At 40.3% G+C, this 26,300-nt stretch overlaps 1 protein-coding gene and 1 long non-coding RNA gene across 2 annotated transcripts; both read left to right on the forward strand.

Annotated features, from left to right (window-relative positions):
- The first annotated feature begins 7,061 nt into the window (after positions 1–7,061).
- Positions 7,062–9,016, forward strand: LOC143117575 (B-cell receptor CD22-like). Its single transcript, XM_076279277.1, has 6 exons — positions 7,062–7,105; positions 7,389–7,449; positions 7,720–8,031; positions 8,229–8,276; positions 8,386–8,634; positions 8,739–9,016. Exons 2-6 carry the CDS (start codon positions 7,389–7,391, stop codon positions 9,014–9,016), a joined length of 948 nt encoding a protein of 315 aa, XP_076135392.1. The 5' UTR covers positions 7,062–7,105.
- Positions 9,017–12,221: 3,205 nt separating this feature from the next.
- On the forward strand, positions 12,222–13,748 carry LOC143123934 (uncharacterized). The gene is made up of 3 exons (XR_012986960.1): positions 12,222–12,293; positions 13,477–13,513; positions 13,663–13,748. It is a non-coding gene; the product is annotated as an uncharacterized LOC143123934 (long non-coding RNA).
- The last annotated feature ends 12,552 nt before the right edge of the window (positions 13,749–26,300 follow it).

Raw genomic sequence — 26,300 nt, forward strand, 5'->3', positions numbered from 1 at the left:
GGTCGGGTGCGTCGAGTATAACCGGGCTTTAAATCAGCTGATGTTCTCTTTTTATTAGGGCCTAAGCAGCAATGCTGTGTAGCAAGCCATTGTGTTTCTACATTTTTGAGAGCCAAGCAGCATAGCTGAGTTCCCATAGTGTTTCTACCTTTTTCTAAATATTAGTGTGTTAGTCTTTCTATATCTAATCACAATATTGATCTTCTTAAATTTACTAATTATACATTTACAGATCTAATATAGTTTCACTCTTTTTTTTGTACTGAATTGTTTTCCACTATTTCATGAATAAAATTAATTCAACTGTGTGTTTAACTGTACTGAGTGTATTTCTTGTTCACTCGGATGTTAATCGGTTGCTAAAGTACATGTGTGCAGCTCTGGAGTATTGGATGAGGGCAGGGAGTGTTTGTGGTCTGACTCTGGAGAGACCACACACACACACCCTCACATGAAGTGTCAGCTTGGGGACAGGCGTGGCCTTTGACACTCTGAGTTGAGAGATGCAAACACTTTAAATATGAGATATTACATTTCAGAACAAAGTGGGATAACGGAAATCACCCAGGCGTGAAATGAGGAACATTTTTAACCCTCTGCACCCTGATTAAAATGGCAGGCAAAATGCAATCTATATCAACAAGCAGTTCTCATACAAGAACTACAACTATTGTGTGGCGTGTTGATGAGCTGACTCATCAATGTCTGCATTTAAGGCTTGATGTATTGTGTAATATGTAGATATTGCCTATAGCTGTTACATTAAATGTAAAAAAAAAACTATTTCACTGTATATGTGTTCATGGTTATTCTCGAAATAGGAGTGTATGGAGGATGGAGGAATTAAGGAGAGACAAAGATGCCCTACCCACTCACACATCACTTCACAGTAATAGACGTCAATTACTGATGATGCGGCAACACATCACCTCAGGCTAGAATAAACAAACCATTGTCAGAATATGAACTTATACCAAAGCCTACTAATACCATGTGAACATGGACTATTCCCAATTATTACAGCACAAGCTGGAGGACTGAGGACTGCAGGGAAAGCCGCTTTGGGATCCACCCTCTGTGTTACACCATCTGACCTCCAGCACTGGCAGTGTCCCCTTCCATCTGGTGGTGAAAGTGAGAAATTGCATCTGGTTACAGAACTTTAAAGGAATACGCCACCCCTAGGTGAAATTGGGTCTCTCCCCGCAGTCCCTAGAGTTGGATGAGTGAGCCAAAGCGTTTTATAGCCGACCCAGCCATTGTCCTAATCTAGAAACGGCCCGGTTAGCTTTAGCTTAGCGTAGTCGCTGTAATCCGGCACTGCCAGCTAGCATGTCGTTGCAAAAGTGAATCAAATAACTCAAGATTTTTTATAATTATTTCTCGTAACCTGTACATTCACATAGTGTACAAATATCAATGCAAATTAACACGAAGGGATTTACTAGACCAATTTAGATTTGGAACTATTTTCGGGCATAGCACCGGCAAAGCACCGATGCCAGGCGCAAAGACATCACGCAGCATATGAAAACCCTCAACTTCCGGCAATACACCAGCGTGATACCAAGTTCTCTGCTACTAGGCTGACACTGACAAGTGGGCTTTCCCTAAGAGTTCTAATGGCGATGAATATGGAAGATTACACGATAGACGAAGATGATGACTTCGACTACCAAGATCCAAGACCCTAACTTTTCTAACCTGAGTTCACTGAAGAGGAGTTGCGAGCTTTGGATCTGGGAAGAGAGAACGTTGCGACTAGTCAAGGCGAGTCGGATGAGAGAACGAGAGCAAACACGAACTGGTGGTGTGAGTGTGGAGTGTGCCAACCCATGCCGACTGAAATGGAGTGTTTGTGCTGTGCAGAGTGGGATAAAATACTGCCATCGATGGTGGGCAACGCTCCCGAAGAGATGCTGCGTGATGTCTTTGCGCCTGGCAGCGGTGCTTTGCCGGTGCTATGCCCACACTTGCTATGCTTTCTGCACAGCACAAACACTCCATTTCAGTCGGCATGGGTTGGCACACTCCACACTCAAACCACCAGTTCGTCTTTGCTCTCGTTATCTCATCCGACTCGCCTTGACTAGTCGCAACGTTCTCTCTTCCCAGATCCAAAGCTCGCAACTCCTCTTCAGTGAACTCAGGTTAGAAAAGTTAGGGTCTTGGATCTTGGTAGTCGAAGTCATCATCTTCGTCTATCGTGTAATCTTCCATATTCATCGCCATTAGAACTCTTAGGGAAAGCCCACTTGTCAGTGTCAGCCTAGTAGCAGAGAACTTGGTAGTCACGCTGGTGTATTGCCGGAAGTTGAGGGTTTTCATATGCTGCGTGATGTCTTTGCGCCTGGCAGCGGTGCTTTGCCGGTGCCAGGGGCGGAGCCAGACATTGTAAACATTCGGGGCTTAGCCCATTTAATTTTTTTTTTTAAATAACCCCCTAAATAATGACTTCTAGTGAATTTTGTGTAAACTAATGGACACATTGAGACTTAAAAAATGTGAAACTAACATTCAACAGATTCAAGGTATCTGACTGGCACAACACTGTGTAAAATTATAGTTTTGGGTCTTTCAAGAGGCAATATCTGTTCATATCTGTTTAGCATGTACTTAGTTAATTAAGCGTTTCTTATGGTTTGTATATTATAGTATTTGTTTATTTTCATTAGGCTATTGTTTGATATGACATTATTGTTTATTATTGCTATTCTCCTTCTTTCTCTTCCCTGATCTCATCTGTGTGACAAATATATAGAATATCTTAAACTATAATATACATAATATTATGATATAATTACAGTATGGCCAGTCATCATGTTACAAGGGTATTTTAGAAGGAATACATTAACATCTTGACATAGGCATTTCTAAATTATATTAATTTTGTAATTTAGCAAGATTATTCATAGGTTTCATCAGGCACCTTTACACAGGTGCATAAAATCAAGCACCTAGATTATGAATGCAGACTGCATGGTGCTTGATTAACACACTTATGGAAAGGGCCCTTTCCTCTCAATATATCATTGTAGCCTAATGTTTTTTTTTTTTTTGTTAATAATTAGTTAGGCAGCCAAAACAACATAACATGACTTTTATATTTATGTGGACTCTTGGATTATAAGATCTGTGGTGGTGGATAGGATATCAACAAGGTTTTAAGGTAGGCTAACAGTTAACATATGACACTGAAAAGTTGACATGGGCAGATAACTGTTAATGGGTTTTTCTGACATTTCAAAACAGTGTAGCCTAATTTATTACAAGACGAGGATCACTTTGTTTTTGGAGCTGGAATTTCTTATTCTGCAGTAGTCTTAGCTAGCCTATGAGAGTATTGAATTTGCCTTTTCCGCCGACGAACGAGGACATTTAACGTTAACGTTAAAAGCATGTTAGGGAGCTAGCCAAGTAGCCTAACGTTAGCCTGCCTAACTGACTAAAAGCTCTTAACGTGAAATCACTAACCTGAAACAAAACCATCCGTCAGTTCACTGGGCGATGCTGTTGCTTGAACGGAGCTGGGTGGTCTTTTGAAAAACTTTCTAATATCCATAACGTTTCAACAACATGTAGCCTACACAAAGTGTTTTATCACAGACTGTAAAAGTGACAGACTTCTGACAGAGGCTTTTTGGAACACCGAAGCCATGACGTAGCGTTGTCAAGGCAGCATTTTCACTGGATCTAAACAAATCAATCTAACCAGATAGCCCAGAGACGTGGCATAGATCGTGTAGCAAGTCAAATTATTTTTCAATATTGGGCTTTGAAAATAAGGGATATATTTCTTCAGTAATAGAGCATTTGGTGACATTTATAGAGAAACCGAGGGGGAGTTATATTGGAAATAAGAGTTGCCGGGAATTTAAAACACTAAAAAAAGATTCGGGGCTTTTGAAAAAAGATTCGGGGCTTAAGCCCCGTAAGCCATCCCCTAGCTCCGCCACTGGCCGGTGCTATGCCCGAAAATAGTTCCAAATCTAAATTGGTCTAGTAAATCCCTTCGTGTTAATTTGCATTGATATTTGTACTCGATGTGAATGTACAGGTTACGAAAAATAATTATAAAAAATCTTGAGTTATTTGATTCACTTTTGGAACGACATGCTAGCTGGCAGTGCCGGATTACAGCGACTACGCTAAACTAAAGCTAACCGGGCCGTTTCTAGATTAGGACAATGGCTGGGTCGGCTATAAAACGCTTTGGCTCACTCATCCAACTCTAGGGACTGCGTGGAGAGACCGAATTTCACCTAGGGGTGGCGTATTCCTTTAATATGTTTTGAGGGCTCCCTCTGTCTGAGAAAGAGATAGAGAGAGAGAGAGAGAGAGAAAGAGAAAGTATGGACATTATCTTACATTCAGCATTTTCTCTTTCTAATCACACTAAACTGTTCAATGCTGTTAATATTGTGTGTAATGTTGAGGCTTTTACTGTAAGCACCCCCCCCCCCCCCCCCACCAACAACTATAAGCGCCATTATTTTCTATTTGTCTACCTTTTCTGAATCTAGTTGCTGTTCTCCTCTGCTCACCCCCCTCCCCATTTCTTTATTGAAGGTTTGTCCATCACACAGGAGCTTATAGGTTAACAGGTACAATATGTTTATCAGCCCTTTTTATTTATGTATATACTGCAACAGCAACTGGGGTGTACCAAAGTGTGATTAAAAAAAGACTAAAGAGACACAAAGACATCATGACACATGACTGCTGAATTGCTGCATGCTGTTGGTTGGGCGTTATGTGTGAGTAAGGCCCGCCCTTCCTGTGTGGACGTTAGAGTTAGCGATGCGGGCAAGGAGTGTTTAAGTGCACATGCGGCCCTCACATTCCCCTTTTAAACACAAATGAATTAAAATGTGTTTCTGCACAGCACTGCTCGCATCAAGTGAAGAAAAGTGCCCCTTCTATTCTCTAGCTGGGTCGAGCTTGCAGCACGGTTTGAGATGCGCATGTAAGGATCCTAATTACCAGGCTGATGATAATCTTTTTAATCATATATGGACTCTTGATCAACTACTAAGTGTGGGCCTATCGTGGGCCTACTGTCACATGTCCACAGGAACAGTTAACTATAGGGACAGGAAATGTAATCAAATGTACCTTGTCATGCCGTGATTGATTCACTCTCACTACAACAATGGTCTCAAATCTCATCAAGCTCCTTTTATTTCCAATATGCTAAATGTGTAGAAATGTAATTCAAGTGTTTGTGAGATTTTTGGAACAGTTCTATGTGATAGAGAATATATTTGGGATTAGCATGGCTCAGTACACTCTGGAATAAAATAACCCCATTCTAAATGTTTATGGTTTTTAATATGAATCTATTTTTATTGCAATAGGGCAACATTATCTGTTAAAAAGAATACACAAAATGCTCTGGATAAGGGGCAGCCGTGGCCCACTGGTTAGCACTCTGGATTTGTAACCGGAGGCTTGCCGGTTCGAGCCCCGACCAGTGGGCTGCGGCTGAAGTGCCCTTGAGCAAGGCACCTAACCCCTCACTGCTCCCCGAGCGCCGCCGTTGAAGCAGGCAGCTCACTGCGCCGGGATTAGTGTGTGCTTCACCTCACTGTGTGTACACTGTGTGCTGTTTGTGTTTCACTAATTCACCGATTGGGTTAAATGCAGAGACCAAATTTCCCTCACGGGATCAAAAAAGTATTTATACTTACTATATAAACTGTATTCAGACTGTTGTTGACTGAGGATGGTGTTCTTACATTTTATGTCCAGCAGAGGTCTCACTTTACTGTGAAGGTGATTGAAGACTCTTGTAGGGACCATTCTGGGTTGATGCATGCATTATTGTGTGTGAGATGACCTTTCTCCATTGTTTTCAACGAACTTGGGTTGATCAAATTACCACAGTCTTGACTCAAACCTGGGTAACCGTGGAAACTGGATGCAGATGCTTCCTCCTTCCATAGAAAGGTAGCTCATGTATACAACTTTTGTAAGTATTTGAAAGGAGAATGTGTAGGCTATGTGTGTGTATAAATCTATGCAGTAAATACACAGATCCCACAGACCCTTTCCACACAACATACAGTCCTATGCAAGACCCAGAGGATGACAACTTGTAAGTAAAACTGAATTTAATTTGGTAGTGCTTGTCAACAGTGTACTTTTTATATCCTAACACGAATGTTTGAACATTTTTAGAAAATTCTGAGAAATTCCATGTCACACTCGGCATAACACATACTCCCACAAACTGCAAAACAGTGTGAAAGCTGCAAGTGCAGACCAATCACCTCTGATGCCACTGGGTGTCTGGAGGGAAGAACGTGTGGTTGTGTGTTGGTGATGTTATCTGGGTGCTGTAGCCTTTATTGGATAGAATAGTGAAGAAATCTAACTTTGCAATAAAAATAACTGTCTGGAGGGAGACAAAGGTGTGACTTGTGTGGTTGGTTGGTGATGTCGTTCTCCACATGTTCAATTTCAATGTTCAATATGTTTGGGTGCTGTAGCCTTTATTGGATTGATAGAATTCACATATTTACATGCAGCGCTGTGTCCATGTTGTTGTGTGTTGTGTACATACTAAAGATCAAGCCTACACCCTTTTTCATAAGCTACAATATGATAAGAAGCGCTGTGTCCATGTTGCTAAGATCAAGCCTACAACATTATCATAAGCTACAATATGATAAGAAGTATCATTATTTAGCCTATAAAACATAATGGTCCCACATACCTTATTGGTGCCTAGAGTATGATGATAGTTCAGAGAATGTAACATAGACGATGCCCCAGAAAACACAATGCATAGAGCAGGAAAAACACACATGCAGATATTCACATCTTTGAAATAATCCCTTACTTGATCAAGAAATGAAACAATCCTGCCACATGTAAGATAATTATTTCAACAATGGTATCAAACATGTGTTTAGAGAATAACCAAAAATAGGAAGTACAAAAAATAGTGTCATAGACATCAGCATTTTAAAAATAGTTTGTTCCTGTACATCAGTTGACCACAGGCATCTGAATATATTAGAGCTTCATGTTTCTACTAATGCTCAGAGCTGCTGTTAGTGTTCCTCATGCACAGTACTGACTGAACTCAACAAGCAGCACGGTAAGTCTCAGGGCCAGTTGTGTCTTATTAATTTGCTAAATTAACTTAACAAGCAGCCTTGTCTTTTATAGCATGGTAAAATTGTAAAAGTGTTAATGGGCATGCATTGATCAAATTCAATTTTGAAATGTTTCATTTCAGTTCTATATATTTCACACACACACACACACACACACACACACACACACAAACACACACACACACACACACACACACACACACACACACACACACACACATTGTGCAAAGGAGCAAACCTTTGTGTGATTATAATATTGTACAGATGATGAAGGCTGGACTCTTTCTCTCTCTGGTAATCCCTCTCATGATTGTCATCATAAAAGGTCAGCACATTTCAAACAGAAGATAAAGACAGTAGAACATTCTTTTTTTTACCTAAACAAAGTGAAGTGATCTTCATAATAAATGTGTGAAAGAAAAGAAAGACATTTTGCATTTTGATTAATGTTATATAATCTACTTGTTCTCTTCATCTCTGTATGAGACAATCATCTTGAAAACAAATGTGTGTGGATTTCTGTATGATTGTGCAAATATGAAATTAAGTGTCCATAAATGTGTCCACATTCAATTGTACATGATGTATATTTCAGATGCCCAGAGTGCAAGCAACACAAAGGACTGGGTACACATGACTCATTACCACATCTGTGCTGTCAGTGGATCATCTGTGGTCATGTCCTGCTCATTCACTCCCCCTGCTGGTCACACGGTGACTAATGTCTTCTGGGTGATTAACCCCAAAGTGGGTGTTGAACCCCCTGATCTCTATGACGACCCATCTTACACAGGCCGTGTTCAGTACTACTGGGATAAGAACAACAATAAGAACAACTGCACATTAAAACTCACTGGAGTGAAGACCACAGACAGCACTGAATATAAAGTGCGGATTATTGCCAATGGTGAGTATGTCATAATTTAACAACCAGCCTTCAATATTAAAAAAGATGAATATACAGTAGTCTTCCAGTAACATTTAATCAAATTACTTTATCCAACTTGAATCTTACTGGATTACTGTACCAGTGGACCATGTAAACAAAAAGTAAGTGGCTGAATGTATCTGATTTCAATCTTACCTTCTGTATTCATATACCAGGCAACACAAACAAATGGCTGAGTCATGGTGTAGGATTGTCAGTCACAGGTGAGTCTTTCACGATTTTCATGATGTTTTCACCAACATTCATCATGACATGCTACATTGTCATCCAGTAACATAAATGTTATTATATAACTCCACTTTTCCCTCTTAGGCCTGACTGTCCTGGTTTCTAAGCCAGTGGTTGAGGGGCGTAAGGGGAAGATGAGCTGCAGTTACACTTGCAAATCAAGCAAACCCACAGTGATATGGAGAAAGGATGGAAAAGTTTTACCTCCTGACCAAATTAAAAACTCTGAGCTTATTTTTACGAGTGTCAGAAAGGATGATGAGGGAAATTATTCCTGTGCTCTAAAAGGCCATGAGGGACATCCATCTAAACCAAGGAAGCTTAATGCCATGTGTGAGTATTCAAAGTTATTCAGTAATTACAGATATACAATATACGTGAAGTAATTGTATCACATTGCTCATTTGTATTGTTTTATTCTACTCCCTTTCATGCAGTCTCTCCTAAGAACATTTCAGTTTCTCTCAGTCCTGCTGGTGAGATACATGAGGGAAGTACAGTGACTCTGACCTGCAGCAGTGATGCCAACCCACCAGTGGAGAACTACACCTGGTTTAAGCTGAATGAGTCCACTCCAGTAGGATCAGGGCAGCAGTACAGCATCACTAACATCAGCTCTGAGGATGGAGGACAGTACTACTGTGAGGCCAGGAACAAATATGGAGCTGAGAAATCATCTGCTGTGTCCATCACAGTCACAGACCTGGGTATTTAACTTTCCCTTTGTGTTTCTGCACCAAGATTAGTTGGGACCAGAGCCATATAAAGGTAGAGTTGCGACAATGGGTGTTCAAAATTCCGTTGGTCACGTGGTTTGTGTAAACCTCAACTAGTTCCCGGAAGTGATTGACAATGGATTAGAATGCATTAAATAGGCTACTGTTCAATAGACAGAGCCACGATTTTGGGTAATTGACAGTCAATAAATGCATTGATATACAATATTTATAACACAGTGTAATTATTGTGTAAACTATGTAGTTATCCTACCATTACAACACTATTAAATTAAATTCCAGACCTTATATCTTAGCCTGCTATATAAGGTGACCTTTTTTTCCGCCCTTTTACGTCAAGTGAGGTCAGTTTTATTTGTATAGCGCATTTAACGTGCACAGAGTGCAACCCAAAGCATGTCACTTAATATTAATTTCTGTACAAAATCAAGACGGGAGATTCTTTAGAAAACGCAATTGCATCCACCCCATAAGTGTATCTAAATTATCGCTATATAAAATAAATCACCTCGTCAATGACTCGAAAAGTGATTGAAGAAGTGTTTTTGAGACTGCGTGTAGCCTACAAAAGCGCATCCTGTGAAGCTCGTTGCAACGAGAAACTGTAACACAGCTAGTCTAACATTACTTGTTTGAGTTTTCTACCCCGCGTTTCCTCTGGTAGTCACTGATCTGAGCTAATGAGCGAATTACCTAGCCAAGCCTAGCCTATCGTCGCGGGACAATAAAAAAAGTTTAAACGTTTTTTAACATCGCCAGTGTAATGGTGGGCATTCTAAGTTAACCGTAGCATTAGGCCTACCTATTAAGTAACCACATGGTAATGCAAGTGATCATAATAAAATATAAAACGTGACATGTAAGTCCTTCGATAAATAACCAGGCTATGAACTCATAAACATGAACAGCATTTTGTCATCGTTTGTCATTCACCGTGCTGTGAACAGCATTAAGATGCTAGGCTAAAGAGCTTGAGATTCAGACAGGTGAGCACCTGGGAATGCAGTGCATCGTGTCAGAAAATAGCAATTTGATTAGTGATCATGCATCATCAGCGCAAGCTTGGTTTGAAACTTTCTGGGGATGGGGATTTCATTTTACACGATCCTTCATCACTGGGCTAGCCATCACTGGGCTAGTGTGCCCTGCTGTGTTAATATGACCGCGCTGATGCTAACAGCAGCTCCCTCAAATCTAGGTTCTCTCATGCATATAAGGCCAGCTTTTGCCAATGAAAATGAATGCAAAATTAAAAAAAAAACAGTCCTGCTCCTAACTGAAGAAACGTTTACCAACAACGTTAACAACAAACTCAGTTGCAAGTACAAAGTTGGCTGTAAATATGCTTAGCCATATTAAATGTTAACGAACCAGCTAGCTTTGTGATAACAAAATCTTACCTTTTATGTGTTTAGTCCACTGAAAGTTATCCACATATCAAACGATTAAATCCACAGTTGTGGGATAAAGTGCAACTGCTTCCCCAAAACAATTCCTCTGCTGCCCTTTTTAAAATGAAACCACTTAAATCCATAGCTTAGATGAGCATTGCGCATTACAACTATGTTGACATGATGGTAAAGCTAAATGCCCAAGACACGTCAAAAGTTGTAGGCTACAAATGCAAAAACTTAATGACAGCTCGTTAGTGGTGTTGCCTAGTGCTGCCTGAAATGGTATAGGCAAGGTTTATCTTATATTAGGTTATTATCTGTGGCACATTTATTGGGCTTTAGCCTCTTTTAATTTATTTGATAATAGGAACTGATAAAAACTGAGCAGCAGAAAAGCTGTCATAGTATACATAAATAGTTTATTATTATAATTAGGTTATTAATACTATTACTTTACTACTATTGCTGTTGTTACTGTTATTATTATTATTCGGATGAGCCAATAATGTAAATCTGAGTCTGAAATGTTGGCTACAAACAGTCTGTAACTGCACTGCTGCTATTATAAATTGTTAACTTTCGGGAACTATTTTACGGAAGCTTATTGCTGCCATACTAAAAGAAATAAAAAGGCTCAGTATTATGTAATTACGTGAAAAGTTTCTTGTTATAACAATATCTTTTTCACGTTTTAACAAGATATGTATCACGTTATTACATGAAATTATCACGTTATTTCATGATAATGATATTTTCACGTTATAACATGAAAATATCATGTTATTTCAAGATATGATTTTTTCACGTTTTTACAAGATATTTATCACGTTTTTACATAAAATTATCACGTTATTTCAAAATAACGAAACTAAACGAAACAAGGCCACGAGAGCTCATGGCTGGCATAAATGATAACTAGTGTCCATGAACTTGCACCCTGACTGCTATTACAGTGCTGCTTGATGAGTGTTTGTTTTTGTGCATGTGTGTATGAGTGTGTAGTCTGTGTGTGTGGTCAATTCCCAGCTGACTGAGGAGCAGCGAAGAGGGATGTGTGTGTATCGGCAGAGAGCTGCTGAAAAGGAGGCCGATAGAGAGGTTCTATGCAGGATAGCCTGCTCACACCATAGACTGTATATATATGGCTCACACAGCCTGATAGTTCTGCTTTATCTTCTTATCAACACAATAAATAAAACTTTCGCTAACTTGACGCAAGAGGGAGAAAGGGCTTTGATAAATATGCAAATCTTCACGCAATGTGGGTGAATGTATAGCCTAGACCGCTCTGGCTCGGTAGCCTGCATGTCAGGTCATCGCTGTCATTTCTAAGGCTGTGGGGAAGGGTCAAAATATCAGTATCTAATCAGTATCATGAAATAACGTGATAATTTCATGTAATAACGTGATAAACATCTTGTTAAAACGTAAAAATATCATATCTTGAAATAACATGATATTTTCACGTTATAACGTGAAAATATCAGTATCATGAAATAACGTGATAATTTCATGTAATAACGTGATAAATATCTTGTTAAAACATGAAAAAGATATTGTTATAACAAGAAACTTTTCACGTAATTACATAATACTGAGCCTTTTTAATTCTTTTAGTGTGGCAGCAATAAGCTTCCGTACTATTTGAGGCTTCCATTAGCCGCCATTGTTGAAAAAAAATGGAACATTAGCGTCAATGGAGTTGTCGCAACTCTACCTTTATATGGCTCTGGTTGGGACTATTGAGTCATTAATGGATCTGTTTGTCCCTCACAGGAGCCCGTAGTGCTGTACTGTATGTGATAGCAGGAGTCTCAGTCTGTGGAGCTGCCGGTCTGATCTGTGTGCTGGTCTGGCGTAGGTCAGTACTGATCCTCATGAGGTTACTGGTCACTTACATTTTGCTATGTGATCCATTAATATGCTGTTAATTCATCACATTTTAACTAGAGATGCACCGATATGGAATTTTAGGGCCGATAACGATAACCGATATTTATTGGTTTGTTGTGGCCGATACCGATACGATAACCGATAATATTACTCTTGAAACAAAATTGTGAAAAGTGATTTGGGGAAAGCATTTAATAAGCATAATTTTATTGCAGTAATTTTACCTACCACCAAATGATGGACAGAACTCATAATAGTCCTCAATAGTACAGCAGTCAACATAACAGTAGCCTAGCCCTACAGTATGTGTGGCTCCTTTAAGTGAACCTGACGTCAGTGAATTGCGAGTGAGTGGCTAGAGAGTATGAATCGTTTTCATTTAGGACTAAACACTCATAAACGGCTCAGCTGGGAATAAGCTACAGTATAGCGACCAAATCAGAGTTTGTGAGGGAAACTTAGGTTTAGTTTCAACTGCGGGTAACTGAATAAAGCTGCAACTCCTCAGACTGTATCTTATGTCCGTCTACTCTGTTGCGCACAACCTGCTGCAGCAGAAATGAAAGGGGTTAGCCCCGAAGGTTTTAATAACTTATTATGATGACCTGTCTGGAACTGAAGCAGGAATGGTTAGCATATTTCTAGGTAATAATACAAAACCCAAGCTAAAGTAATGCAAATATAATACTAAAACACAACTTAGAACTAGGCCTACTTATGTACTCGTCCCACTAACGAGTTTGTTTATTTGTTTCCCCGACCAGCGCGGTAAAGTGCAAACACATCAGAACAAGAAGACTCTAGATAGGTCTGAGCTCCCCTCTGGTAAGGTTAAATGGCGGATAATTCACGAGAGGATTTTGAGATGCACAGATTCCCAAATGAACGCATATCCACAGATTTTGTTAGAGTGGTGAAATACATTCACACCGCTGACATTATATTGAGGAAAAAGTATAGCCAACCAAGCTCAAGTAGCTCAGTGTAGCCAGATGGACCTTACGTAGGCCTAAATTAGGACTTTAAAAAATATCGGCGCAAATTATCGGCCATAATTCTGTTATCGGACCGATAATAATATTTTAATTTTTTCACTTATCGGCCAATAATATATCGGCCGCCGATATATTGTGCATCCCTAATTTTAACAGATACCACAAGACCAACACACAAGCCAGCAAGAAAGAGGTGAGGTGATTTATATCATTGTAAAATATATCAATTATATTTTCTTTGTTGCACTTATTTGTAAAACGTCTCAATTTGGCAGTGTTTATGCTGATCCATGTTTGTTAGTGTTACAATTACTTTGACTGATACATTTCACCTCTAACTAGCATGACAAAGATATTCACGATCAGGATGTTCAGTGCTCCAATACTGACCTCCTGAAGTCAGATCAGAGCAGAGCAACTGGTCCCCCCAGTGCTGAGGATGCAGAAGGAGCAGAGGATGATGGTCACTATGCCACCATCCAGTCCACACAGACTGCACAAGCTCAGGGGGATGATGTCCAGTATGCCAGTGTCCAGCCCAAACGCTCCAGACAGACTGCAGGAACTCAGGGGGACAACGTCCACTACGCCAGTGTCCAGTTCAAGAAGGCCGGAGCTGGGTGAGTCTATGGGTGTGTTCCAAACGGGTAAAGTTGCTGCCTTTTAAGATATCTAACTGGGGAGCAAGGCAGCAAGTGCGGTTCGAAACCGAAAAAAACAAATTCTGCTGCCTTTTAAGATATCTTAGAATTCCCAAATAAGAATTCCATTTTTGAAGGCAGCATCGATGCACACTTCATGCTCCCTCCTACCCATAATCCCTTGCGGCAACGTCTGAAACAGCTGTGAAAGGTAAACAAACATGGCGGATGACATCGGTAATGGCTGCTGAATCTGTTTAAAATGTCATTTGTGTGACCTTATTTTGCTTAGATTTGTAGATAAGAGATGAAAAATAAACAACTTACTATCTGATTATGCCATTGTTGTAACCATTAATAGCGTCTGGTCTGATATATCTGCCGGCCGTGAAAACTAATTTATACCGTTAGCCTGCTAGCTTACGTAAGCTAATTTAGTTTAACGTCAGGCCTTTGCTAACGTCATACCGTAGTGTTAACCAAAGATTCTAGAGTGCTACGCTCATTTTTAAAAGATGCATTTAATCCAAAGTCATGTCTAGTGAGACAGCTCTCTATGTAGGGAGGGAGGCAGTAGGCAGCTGTCTCCCGTTTCGAACACACCCTATGACTTTCAAGGATCAGAAAAACACTACAATCAGACTTTAAAGGAACACACCACCAATTTATGAAATTGGATTATTCACCATCTCCCCTAGAGTTAGATAAGTGAGAAAAGGCATTTTTGTTTCTGTGCATACATTGCATATTCACAACCAGTATAAATGGCAATGCAGATTAAGATGAGGCGATCTTCTAGGCAGATATTGACTTCGGACTATATTGGGGTGAATCACTGCTACTTGGGAACAGAGATATCACGCAACACATGAAAACCTTGTTTCACTAGCCACAGCATGGACAATATCTGTGCCCAAGTAGCAGTGTCTGTGCTTCACCCCAATATAGTCCCAAGTCAATACCTGCCTAGAAAACCTTTTCGTCTTAATATGCATTGTCATTTTTACTCGTTGTAAATACTAGATGCTATGTTGGGGTAAATTCAAACTATACTCAGTACATTTTTGGATAATAAATAAATAGATAAAATAAAAAACAAATCCTCTCTGTCATTGTACTGTCTGTCTTCCTGTAGTTCTCCTGACCAACCAGAGGGGGAGCTCTCCATGATCTACAGCAGTGTGGAAACAAGAGCCTGGGGAAGCTGTGCTGAATCAAAGTCCTTTTAGGCAAGTCCCTTCACTCGGCGGCCATATTGCAACGCTTTTTTCGGGCACTTATCAGGCATCTATTTTAGAACTGCGCGTGCGCAATGCTTCACGAATCGCAACACACCAACCTCGCTCCAGTGTAGCTGAGTACCCATAGTGTTTGTACCTTTTTCTTAATATTAGTGTGCTTGCTATATCAAAGCACAATATTGATCTTCTTAAATTTACTATCTCTATGTTTACATATCTAATATATTTTCGCTGTTTTTTGTACTGAATTGTTTTCCACTTTTTTGTGAATAAAATTAATTCAACTAAAACTGTGTGTTTAACTGCACTGAGCACTGTATTTCTTGTTAACAAGGATGACTGTTAAGTAGAGTAAGCATGTAATTCCTTTGTATCTGTTCCACTGCATTGCAATCTGCATTACTGTATACTGTGTATATTATCATCATGCATAACAGGACCTGTAGTTCCTAGTGGGGCTTAGTGTGTTTACAGCAAATGTCCACTAGGGGGCTTTCATCACTGTGACTGCTGTTCTCCTCCTCTGCTCTCCTGTCTGATCACCCTCTGTTCTTGTTCCTCTCTCTCTTCGTGAAGACTGTTGCCTCTGATCCTTCTCTTACGTTCCAGTTAGTTAGGGGTTAGTAATGAGGGCAGGGAGTGAGTTAGCTGTAGACCCGCTGTGGTAGATCGGTTGCTCTGCAGCCAGATACTATTGGATGAGGGCAGGGAGTGTTTGCGGTCTGACTCTGGAGAGACCACACACACGTGGCCTTTGAAACTTTGAAGCTTGAAGCTGACTCATCAATGTCTGCATTTAAGGCTTGATGTATTGTGTAATATGAGTAATTAGATATTGTCTAGCTATTACATTAAATATAAAATATATGTATGTGTATATATAATATATGTATGTGTATATATATATATATATTTCACTGTATATGTGTTCATGGTTATTCTCCTTCTAATTCATGTTGTGAATGAAGGAGGAGGAATTAAGGAGACAGATATGAGAAATGAGATGTCCTGCCCACTCACACATCACTTTAACAGACGTCCATTACTGATGATGCGGCAAAGCATCGCCTCTTAGGCTAGAATAAACAAACCATTGTCACACACAAATTGCAGAGAATATGAACTTATACCAAAGCCTACTAATACCAGGTGAACATGGACTATTCCCAATTATTACAGCACAAGCTGGAGGACTGAGGACAGCAGGAAGAAGCCGCTTTGGGATCCACCCTCTGTGTTACACCATCTGACCTCCAGCACTGGCAGTGTCCCCTTCCATCTGGTGGTGAAAGTGAGAAATTGCATCTGGTCACAGAAATTTAATACGTTTTGTAGTTTATGTCCAGGAGAGGGCTCCCTCTGTCTGAGAAAGAGAGAGATAGAGAGAGAGAGAGAGAGATTGTATGTCCTGTTGGAATGTTGTATATTCTATTCTCTAACTGGGTCAAGTTTGCAGCACGGTTTGAGGTGTGCATATGACGGAGGCAGCGTGGCTGCTGTATTTGTCTTCCCTTTCTGAGTCTAGTTGCTGTTCTCCTCCTCTGCTTTCCCCCCTCTTCTCTTTTTCCTCTGATTATTCTCTACTGCCCCCCCCCTTCTCTAAGGTTTGTCCATCATGCATTTATCAGCCCTTTTTTATTTATGTATATACTGCAACAGCAACTGGGGTGTACCAAAGTGTGATTAAAAAAAGACTAAAGAGACACAAAGACATCATGACACATGACTGCTGAATTGCTGCATGCTGTTGGTTGGGCGTTACGTGTGAGTTAGGCCCGCCCTTCCTGTGTGGACTTCGTTACAGTTAGCGATGTGGGCAAGGAGTGTTTAGAGTGCACATGCGGCCCTCACATCCCCCTTTTACAGTAAACACAAATTAGTTAAAATGTGTTTCTGCACAGAACGGCTCACGTCAAGTGAAGAAAAATGCCCCTTCTCTTCTCTAGCTGGGTCGAGCTTGCAGCACGGTTTGAGATGCGCATATGACAGGAGGCAGTGTGGCTGCTGTAACCGCCTAAATGGAAATTACTATAACACCCAACGGAGCCCATCCACACACCTGACAGAGGAAATGTGTTCAAGTCAAATGAGAGTATGGACATTATCTTACATTGAGCAATTGGCCTTTACATTCACACTAAATCAATCACACTGTTTAATGTTGTTAACGTTGTGGAATATAATGTTGACGCTTTTACTGACAGTACCCCCCCCCCCCCCCCCCCAGGACTATAAGCCTTATTGTGGCCTATTTGTCCTCCTTTTCTGAGTCTAGTTGGTGTGTGTGTGTGTGTGTGTCTGTGTGTGTGTTTCTCCATGTGTGCTAGAATAAACAGTGAACATCTAAAATAACGTGCAGTAAAAGAGGAACTTCACAGAGACGGCTCTGCCGAGTTCCTCGTTAACTCACTGTCACTGCTGAGGGTGAAGGCAGAGACCACAGCAAACCAAATGACACTTCTTCTAGCCCATGTTCATTTCACTCAAAATGCATTTTGATATTTCTTTTCAGTAATCTATTTCATGTAGATCTCTGTTTTGGTGCGTCATCGCTTGGCGATTCTGCAATTTTAAAACATTAAATGTAACGTAATTAAGCAGCACACACCAGTGACCCCAGCATGTGGCTCAAAGGCACCACCCTCCACCAAACAACACTTTTATTTCACCCAACATTCATTTCACTCAAAATACATTTCATTACTTTGTACTAACCATCAGTTACCTATTTCATGTAAATCCCTGTTTTTGTGTATCACTGGACTAGAAGTTATAGGCATTCTCCAAAATCAAAACATTTTATTCATTTGCTAATCATCCATTGATGTCCCTGCTTGTTGATTGTCAATCATTGATTGTCGATAACATTTTGGCCTACAAGGCCTTCATCAGATCGCTGAAACGCTATTTTTTCATGAACTCTGAGTGTGCGGCACCTTCTTTCTCTTACAATGTCCTTCTCCTAACAGGCCTGAAGGAGAAGTTGATAGGAAGCTAAATGGAAACTAAGACAGCTGTGAGATTTGTTCAACAAAAAGGTGATAAAAAGCTGAAATTAAATTGTGCATTCCGATATCAACATCAGTTCTGTTGACATCACATGACTTCTGTGTCAATGTAGAGAGACATGGGTGGAGAGACCACAGCATGAGAGAATGCACATAAAGTCAGACTGTCCTGTTCAATTTATTTTAAAAGTAGTCCATAAACATATGATCCAAACAAATCCTTTTTAAAAAAAAGAAAAAAGAAAAACACTTTGAGAAAGTTACAACCATTTTGCTGACACATTGTGAAGTCTTGCCATGATGGTAAAGAAAAATCATCACTCCAAATGCGTCAGCAAGCTCGCTAATTTCTGTGTGACTGCTGGCGAGATTCCTCTTTCACTCTTTGCTGAGCCTGATGCTTATAAGCTGACCTGCAACGGACCACAGTAAGTGTCTCTCCCAGACCTCTTGCAGAGCTTTTAAAAAGAATCTGAAAGCAATTTCTTTAAATTGAGCGTTTACTCCCCTCTCACAACAAACATTGTTTTTAACAGTCTGGAACAAAAAGAAAATACAATGCTTGTCTGGCACTAAACATATTCACTGTTTTCTATGTTCTGCTATCTCTCTTGAGTCTCTATCTTCTGAGTGTTACTTACTCTGAGTGTTACTGATATGCAAGATAGTTTGATAATGTTGTATTTTAGTTTTGACCAAATAAATGAGCAGTTTGGCAGTTTTAGCAGTTTTGTTCCAAAGGTTTTTGTGATCACAGTGTTTGTGGTGGTGACAACGACCACCTCACCCTCTCATTGTATTAAAAACGCAGGGTGTCAAAACAAATTTCAGGTCAACAATGTACTCTCTAATCTATCACATTTTGCAGGCTACGTGTGGATGTATTCGGGATGATGAAGGCTGCACTTTTGCGTGTTCTGGGTCTGCTTTTCCTTCTGGTCATCATGCCCTGTAAGTAGATTTCACTCGAAATATGAAATTAAAAAAAAAAATCTATTTAAGCAAGCTTAGATTTTGCCATCAGGAAGAGATTATCACAATAATGTCGTTGATCTTCAGATATCGTCAGTGTTAGTGGTTTAGACGATTAGGAAACTTTGTCTCGTAACTACATCTGTGCCGTGACTGGATCATCAGTGGTCATGCCCTGCTCATTCACTCCCCCTGCTGGTCATACGGTTACTGAAGTCTAATACATCTTCTCTCTCTCTCTCTCTCTCTCTCACACACACACACACCCTCTCTCTCTGTATCTGTCTTCAGTAAAGCAACTTCCTCTGTGTTAATCATCCTCTCAGCTCATTAGTAAAAAGAATGTAACGTGAACATGTGACTCCCTTTATGAAATTAATCAATGTTCAATGAGAGGACGATTGTGTGTGTGTGTGTGTGTGTGTGTGTGTGTGTGTGTGTGTGTGTGTGTGTGTGTGTGTTTGTGTGTAGGTGTTCTTCCTGTGGAGTCTGTGATCCAGGTGACTGGATATGTAGGCAAATCAGAAGTGATCAGATGCCCCTATGATAGAGGATATGAGGGATATTTCAAGTACTTCTACAGTTCAGACTATCATGTCCAGACTAAAGCAGGTCAGACCAAAGCAATCAATGGAAGATTCTCTCTGCATGATAACACCACTGCTAGAGTCTTCACTGTGACCATCACTGGACTGACTGCAGAGGATTCTGGGAAGTACTGGTGTGGAGTTGAAAAAACTGGTAGAGACCTGTACACTGAAGTGGACATAAACGTTACAAAAGGTCATCAAATATCAAGACCTATCTTTGCATAACATGTATTTTAATGTAATGTGCCTTAACCATTTACCTTATTCTCTCTCTCTCTCTCTCTCTCTCTCTCTCTCTCTCTCTCTTTCTCTCTGTCTCTCTCTCTCTGTATATTTCAGGTCCCCCTCCCACCCCAAACCCAGCACGTGTGTCCTCCACTGAACACCAAACTGTCTCATCATCTTCATTTTCACCTCCACCTTCCAACACCTCCCAGTCTGGAAACGATACAACCACTAGTGGTTAGTGTTCACCTCCAAGATTTCTAAATGTTTGAACATATTTTTAAAAAAGACATTGTATCATCATATGGGTCAATTCTTGATTTCCACTTCTCCCTTAAAGTGTCATTCCGGCGATAATTGACCCAAAGGTGTTTTTCGGCATTAAAACACATCAAATAAGCCATGGAGACAGTATTTTGTGTTAATCAGCCACTACAGGGCATTTACGCCTCCCATTGACTTCCATTCTACACATGTAAACAATGGGGGAGCCGTAAATCGTTAATAACGGTGACCAAAGAATTTCTCCGGATAGCGTGACAGTTGGTAAATTTTCAATTTTATTAACAATATCACTGGTTAAAAAATGCTATTTGGGAAGCCCTTAGCTAATCCACTGTTTGTGATTTGGGGCTATAGCATATACCAGGCCAAGCTCTGTAGTGTTTTTCTTTTTTTTTCCGCATGTCCAAATTTCCGTCAAGGATTCCCGGGACACTGAAAGACCGGGGTACACGAAACTTGGTGGGCATGTAACCCCACATGGATAGCATGGAACCATCGCTTTTCGTTTTGATCTGTAGCCCCCTCCGCTGGACTGGACCCCCCGAAAGGAGGGTAGGGCAGACACAGTTTTCTGTGAATATCTTGAGAACCGTAGGGCCTAGGATGACCAATTTTGTCCATATGTTTGCCTCCAGGGGTCATCTTAACCCATTCCATGTGCACACATGTGCATAGATACACACGCACACACATACGTTCACAGTAATCATATGTATGACATACTCACACAGACATATGTACGCATGCATGCACATGCACAAAAACAGGCACATACGCAGGCACACACACACAAGCACACACACACACACACACACACACACACACATAAACATAAACATAAACATGTACACGCACACATGCTCAAGAATTTCTCAGAATTATGAACAGGCAAGATGGCGGTGGGGTTGTATAAAATGAATTTTACATGTGAAATCTATGAACTAATCATGTTTTGGTACTTGTTGTCTAGCAGATACCAGTGAGAATTGAGGGTGGATAATGCAATTTAGTGAGACAGTTAGAATCATATAGGCCTTTCAGCGTGATTTATTTTTGTGGAAAAAATGTGCTGGACTGGGCGGCGGTCATATTTTGTACCGCTCTGCGGTACATCTAGTTTGATGTGTTTTAATGCAGAAAAACACCCTTGGGTCAATTTCCGCCGGAACTACACTTTACTGTAATGTGTCTGGTGTCTGTCATTCCTTTCTGTAGTAATTAATTTCCACATTTTAGCATCTGTGTTACTGTAAACATGTAAGAAGCATTCATGCAGAGTTTAATGTTCATATGTTCGCCTTATAGATATACATATAATAATAATAATAATAATAATAATAACTAGATGTACCGCAGAACGGTACAAAATATGACCGCCGCCCAGTCCACAAAAATAAGTCACGCTTGGCAAATTGTGTTCATTTCCTCCTTTGTTCCTGCTTAGCTTCAGTAATTCAGCAAAGTCAGGGTATCTGCTGGTCTGGCTGCTGGCTAAAAACAAAAGGTGAAAGGCATATATGATTCTAACTGTCTCACTGAATTGCATTATGCACACTCAATTATCACTGGTATCTGCTAGACAACAAGTACCAAAACATGATTAGTTCATAGATTTCACATGTAAAATACATGTTATACAACCCCACCCCCATCTTGCCTGTTCATAATTCTGAGACATTTCTTGAATTGAGTGCAAGTGCGTGTACATGTTCATGTTTGTGTGTGTGTGTGTGTGTGTGTGTGTGTGCGTGCTTGTTCTTGTGTGTGTGCCTGTGTATGTGCCTGTGTGTGTGTGCATGTGCATGCATGCGTACATATGTCTACTGTGTGAGTATGTGTCATACGTATGATTACTGTGAATGTGTGTGTGTGTGTATCTGTTTATACACATGTGTGCATATGGAATGGGTTAACATGACCCCTGGAGGCAAACATATGCAAAAAATTGGTCATCCTAGGCCCTCTGTTGGTGTACGGTCACTAAATGTACACATAAATTATTTTATTGTAAGGCCCCCCATGAACGTAATTCCATGAAACTTGGCGTGCATTCAGAGGGTGTCATAATGGTCCTACACTTCCAATTTCGTGCAGTTTTTTCAAAAAGGAACCTGGAATACGTCCCTGGGGAGTCGAGGTGGTGCAGAATGAATTGCAGTCTCATATTGACGGCATCATCCGCCGACCTGTTTTCCCTGTAGGCAAACTGCAGTGGGTCCAGCAGGGGTCCTGTAACGTCCTTCAGTCTTTCAAAAGATTTCATGACCACAGACGTCAGGGCGACAGGCCTGTAGTTATTGGGGGCAGCCGTGGCCTACTTTGGGGGTAGCCGTGGCCTGCTGGTTAGTGCTTTGGACTTGTAACCGGAGGGCGCCGGTTGGAACCCCGACCAGTAGGAACGGCTGAAGTGCCCTTGCTGAAGTGCCCTTGAGCAAGGCACCTAACCACTCATTGCTCTCCGAGCGCCAGGATTAGTGTGTGCTTCACCTCACTGTGTTCACTGTGTGCTGAGTGTGTTTCACTAATTCACAGATTGGGATAAATGCAGAGACCAAATTTCCCTCATGGGATCAAAAGAGTATATATACTTATACTTACTTAATATTTAATCCTGTGATGGAGGGTTTTTGGGGATTGGGATGATGGTGGAGCTTTTGAAGCAGGGGGGCACTTCACACAGCTCCAGACACTGGTTAAAGATCCTAAATTACTGCGTGACCCTCACCAATCAATATACCTGTGCCGTGACCATGTGTGTGGATAATCTGTGGATATGCCCTGCTCTCTTACCCCTCCTACTGGTCATATATATATATATATATATGTATATATATATATATATATATAGAGAGAGAGAGAGAGAGAGAGAGAGAGAGAGAGAGAGAGAGAGAGATGTCATTGTATCCAACAACAGGTTTAAGCTTGCATTTTCTCTTAGAAATATGGGGGCTTACTAATCGGCTTGTGGCACTAGCAAAATACATGAACAATACTGAACAATTCATGGTAGAGCCTTAAGAAATGTAAGAGATTGTTCGATACTTTTTAAATGTATTTTCTTATGTTGAATATTTTCCATAGACCCTCCAAAGAATACTTCAGTTTCTGTCAGTCCTGCTGGTGTGATACTAGAGAACACTTCAGTGACTCTGAGCTGCAGCAGTGATGCCAACCCACCAGTGGAGAACTACAGTTGGTATGAGAGGAGTGAAACAGCGCCATCTCTGGTGGGATCAGAACAGATTTACAGAATCAACAAGATCATCTCTGAACACACTGGCTATTACTACTGTGTGGCGGAGAACCAACATGGTGGCCGTAATTCTACTGCTGTTTTCCTGGATGTTCAGTGTGAGTAGAAAACGCAGTCAGCAGAAATATTTAATTGGCATTTGTTGGAGATCTGTTACATATCTTATTCTAATCATACAATTTAAATAATGTAGGCTACCATAGTCAACTTGCTGGGCAGTTGTTTGTTTTTTTATTCATTAGCTTGATATAGATATTTTCTTTGGTGGACTTCTGTAACAGATGCTCCCAAAACTATCTCAACATTTAAGTGATTGTTCAACAAAAAATTAAGAGATTGTTCGATACTTTTTAAATGTATTTTCTTATGTTGAATATTTTCCATAGACCCTCCAAAGAATACTTCAGTTTCTGTCAGTCCTGCTGGTGTGATACTAGAGAACACTTCAGTGACTCTGAGCTGCAGCAGTGATGCCAACCCACCAGTGGAGAACTACAGTTGGTATGAGAGGAGTGAAACAGCGCCATCTCTGGTGAGATCAGAGCAGATTTACAGAATCAACGAGATCACCTCTGGACACACTGGCTATTACTACTGTGTGGTGAAGAACCAACATGGTGGCCGTGAATCTACTGCTGTTTACCTGGATGTTCAATGTGAGTAGAAAACACAGTCAGCAGAAATAATTAATTGGCATTTTTTGGAGATCTGTTACATATCTTATTCTAATCATATCAAATAAATAATAATCAACTTGCCGGGCAGTTCTTTGTTTTTTAATACATTAGTTTATTATATATGTTTTCTTTGGTGGACTTCTGAAACAGATGCTCCCAAAACCATCTCAACATTTAAGCGATTGTTGAACAAAAATTTAAGAGATTGTTCAACACTTTTTAAATGTATTTTCTTATGTTGAATATTTTCCATAGACCCTCCAAAGAATACTTCAGTTTCTGTCAGTCCTGCTGGTGAGATACTAGAGGGCACTTCAGTGACTCTGACCTGCAGCAGTGATGCCAACCCACCAGTGGAGAACTACAGTTGGTATGAGAGGAGTGAAACAGCGCCATCTCTGGTGGGATCAGAACAGATTTACAGAATCAACAAGATCATCTCTGAACACACTGGCTATTACTACTGTGTGGCGGAGAACCAACATGGTGACCGTAATTCTACTGCTGTTTTCCTGGATGTTCAGTGTGAGTAGAAAACACAGTCAGCAGAAATAATTAATTGGATTTTGTTGGAGATCTGTTACATATCTTATTCTAATCTTACCAATTAAATAATGTAGGCTACCATAGTCAACTTGCCGGCCAGTTTTTTTTTTTTTTATTCATTAGCTTGATATAGATATTTTCTTTGGTGGACTTCTGTAACAGATGCTCCCAAAACTATCTCAACATTTAAGTGATTGTTCAACAAAAAATTAAGAGATTGTTCGATACTTTTTAAATGTATTTTCTTATGTTGAATATTTTCCATAGACCCTCCAAAGAATACTTCAGTTTCTGTCAGTCCTGCTGGTGTGATACTAGAGAACACTTCAGTGACTCTGAGCTGCAGCAGTGATGCCAACCCACCAGTGGATAGCTACAGGTGGTATAAGAAGAGGGAAACATCGCCATCTCTGGTGAGATCAGAGCAGATTTACAGAATCAACGAGATCACCTCTGGACACACTGGCTATTACTACTGTGTGGTGAAGAACCAACATGGTGGCCGTGAATCTACTGCTGTTTACCTGGATGTTCAGTGTGAGTAGAAAACACAGTCAGCAGAAATAATTAATTGGCATTTTTTGGAGATCTGTTACATATCTTATTCTAATCATATCAAATAAATAATAATCAACTTGCCGGGCAGTTCTTTGTTTTTTAATACATTAGTTTATTATATATGTTTTCTTTGGTGGACTTCTGAAACAGATGCTCCCAAAACCATCTCAACATTTAAGCAATTGTTGAACAAAAATGTAAGAGATTTTTCAACACTTTTTAAATGTATTTTCTTATGTTGAATATTTCCCATAGACCCTCCAAAGAATACTTCAGTTTCTGTCAGTCCTGCTGGTGAGATACTAGAGGGCACTTCAGTGACTCTGAGCTGCAGCAGTGATGCCAACCCACCAGTGGAGAACTACAGTTGGTATGAGAGGAGTGAAACAGCGCCATCTCTGGTGGGATCAGAACAGATTTACAGAATCAACAAGATCATCTCTGAACACACTGGCTATTACTACTGTGTGGCGGAGAACCAACATGGTGGCCGTAATTCTACTGCTGTTTTCCTGGATGTTCAGTGTGAGTAGAAAACACAGTCAGCAGAAATATTTAAATGGCATGTGTTGGAGATCTGTTACATATTATTCTAATCATACCAATTAAATAATGTAGGCTACCATAGTCAACTTGCCGGCCAGTTGTTTTTTTTTTTATTCATTAGCTTGATATAGATATTTTCTTTGGTGGACTTCTGTAACAGATGCTCCCAAAACTATCTCAACATTTAAGCGATTGTTCAACAAAAATTTAAGAGATTGTTCGACACTTTTAAAATGTATTTTCTTATGTTAAATATTTTCCATAGACACTCCAAAGAATAATTCAGTTTCTGTCAGTCCTGCTGGTGAGATATTTGAGGGCACTTCAGTGACTCTGACCTGCAGCAGTGATGCCAACCCACCAGTGGAGAGCTACACCTGGTATAAGAGGAGTGAAACAGCGCCATCTCTGGTGGGATCAGAACACATTTACAGAATC

This window comes from Alosa pseudoharengus, unplaced genomic scaffold, assembly GCF_046254945.1.
Source record: "Alosa pseudoharengus isolate Yale_2024_CS ecotype anadromous, Long Island Sound unplaced genomic scaffold, YU_APseudo_1.1 YU_APseudo_1.1_scf_1, whole genome shotgun sequence".
Lineage (NCBI taxonomy): Eukaryota > Metazoa > Chordata > Actinopteri > Clupeiformes > Clupeidae > Alosa > Alosa pseudoharengus.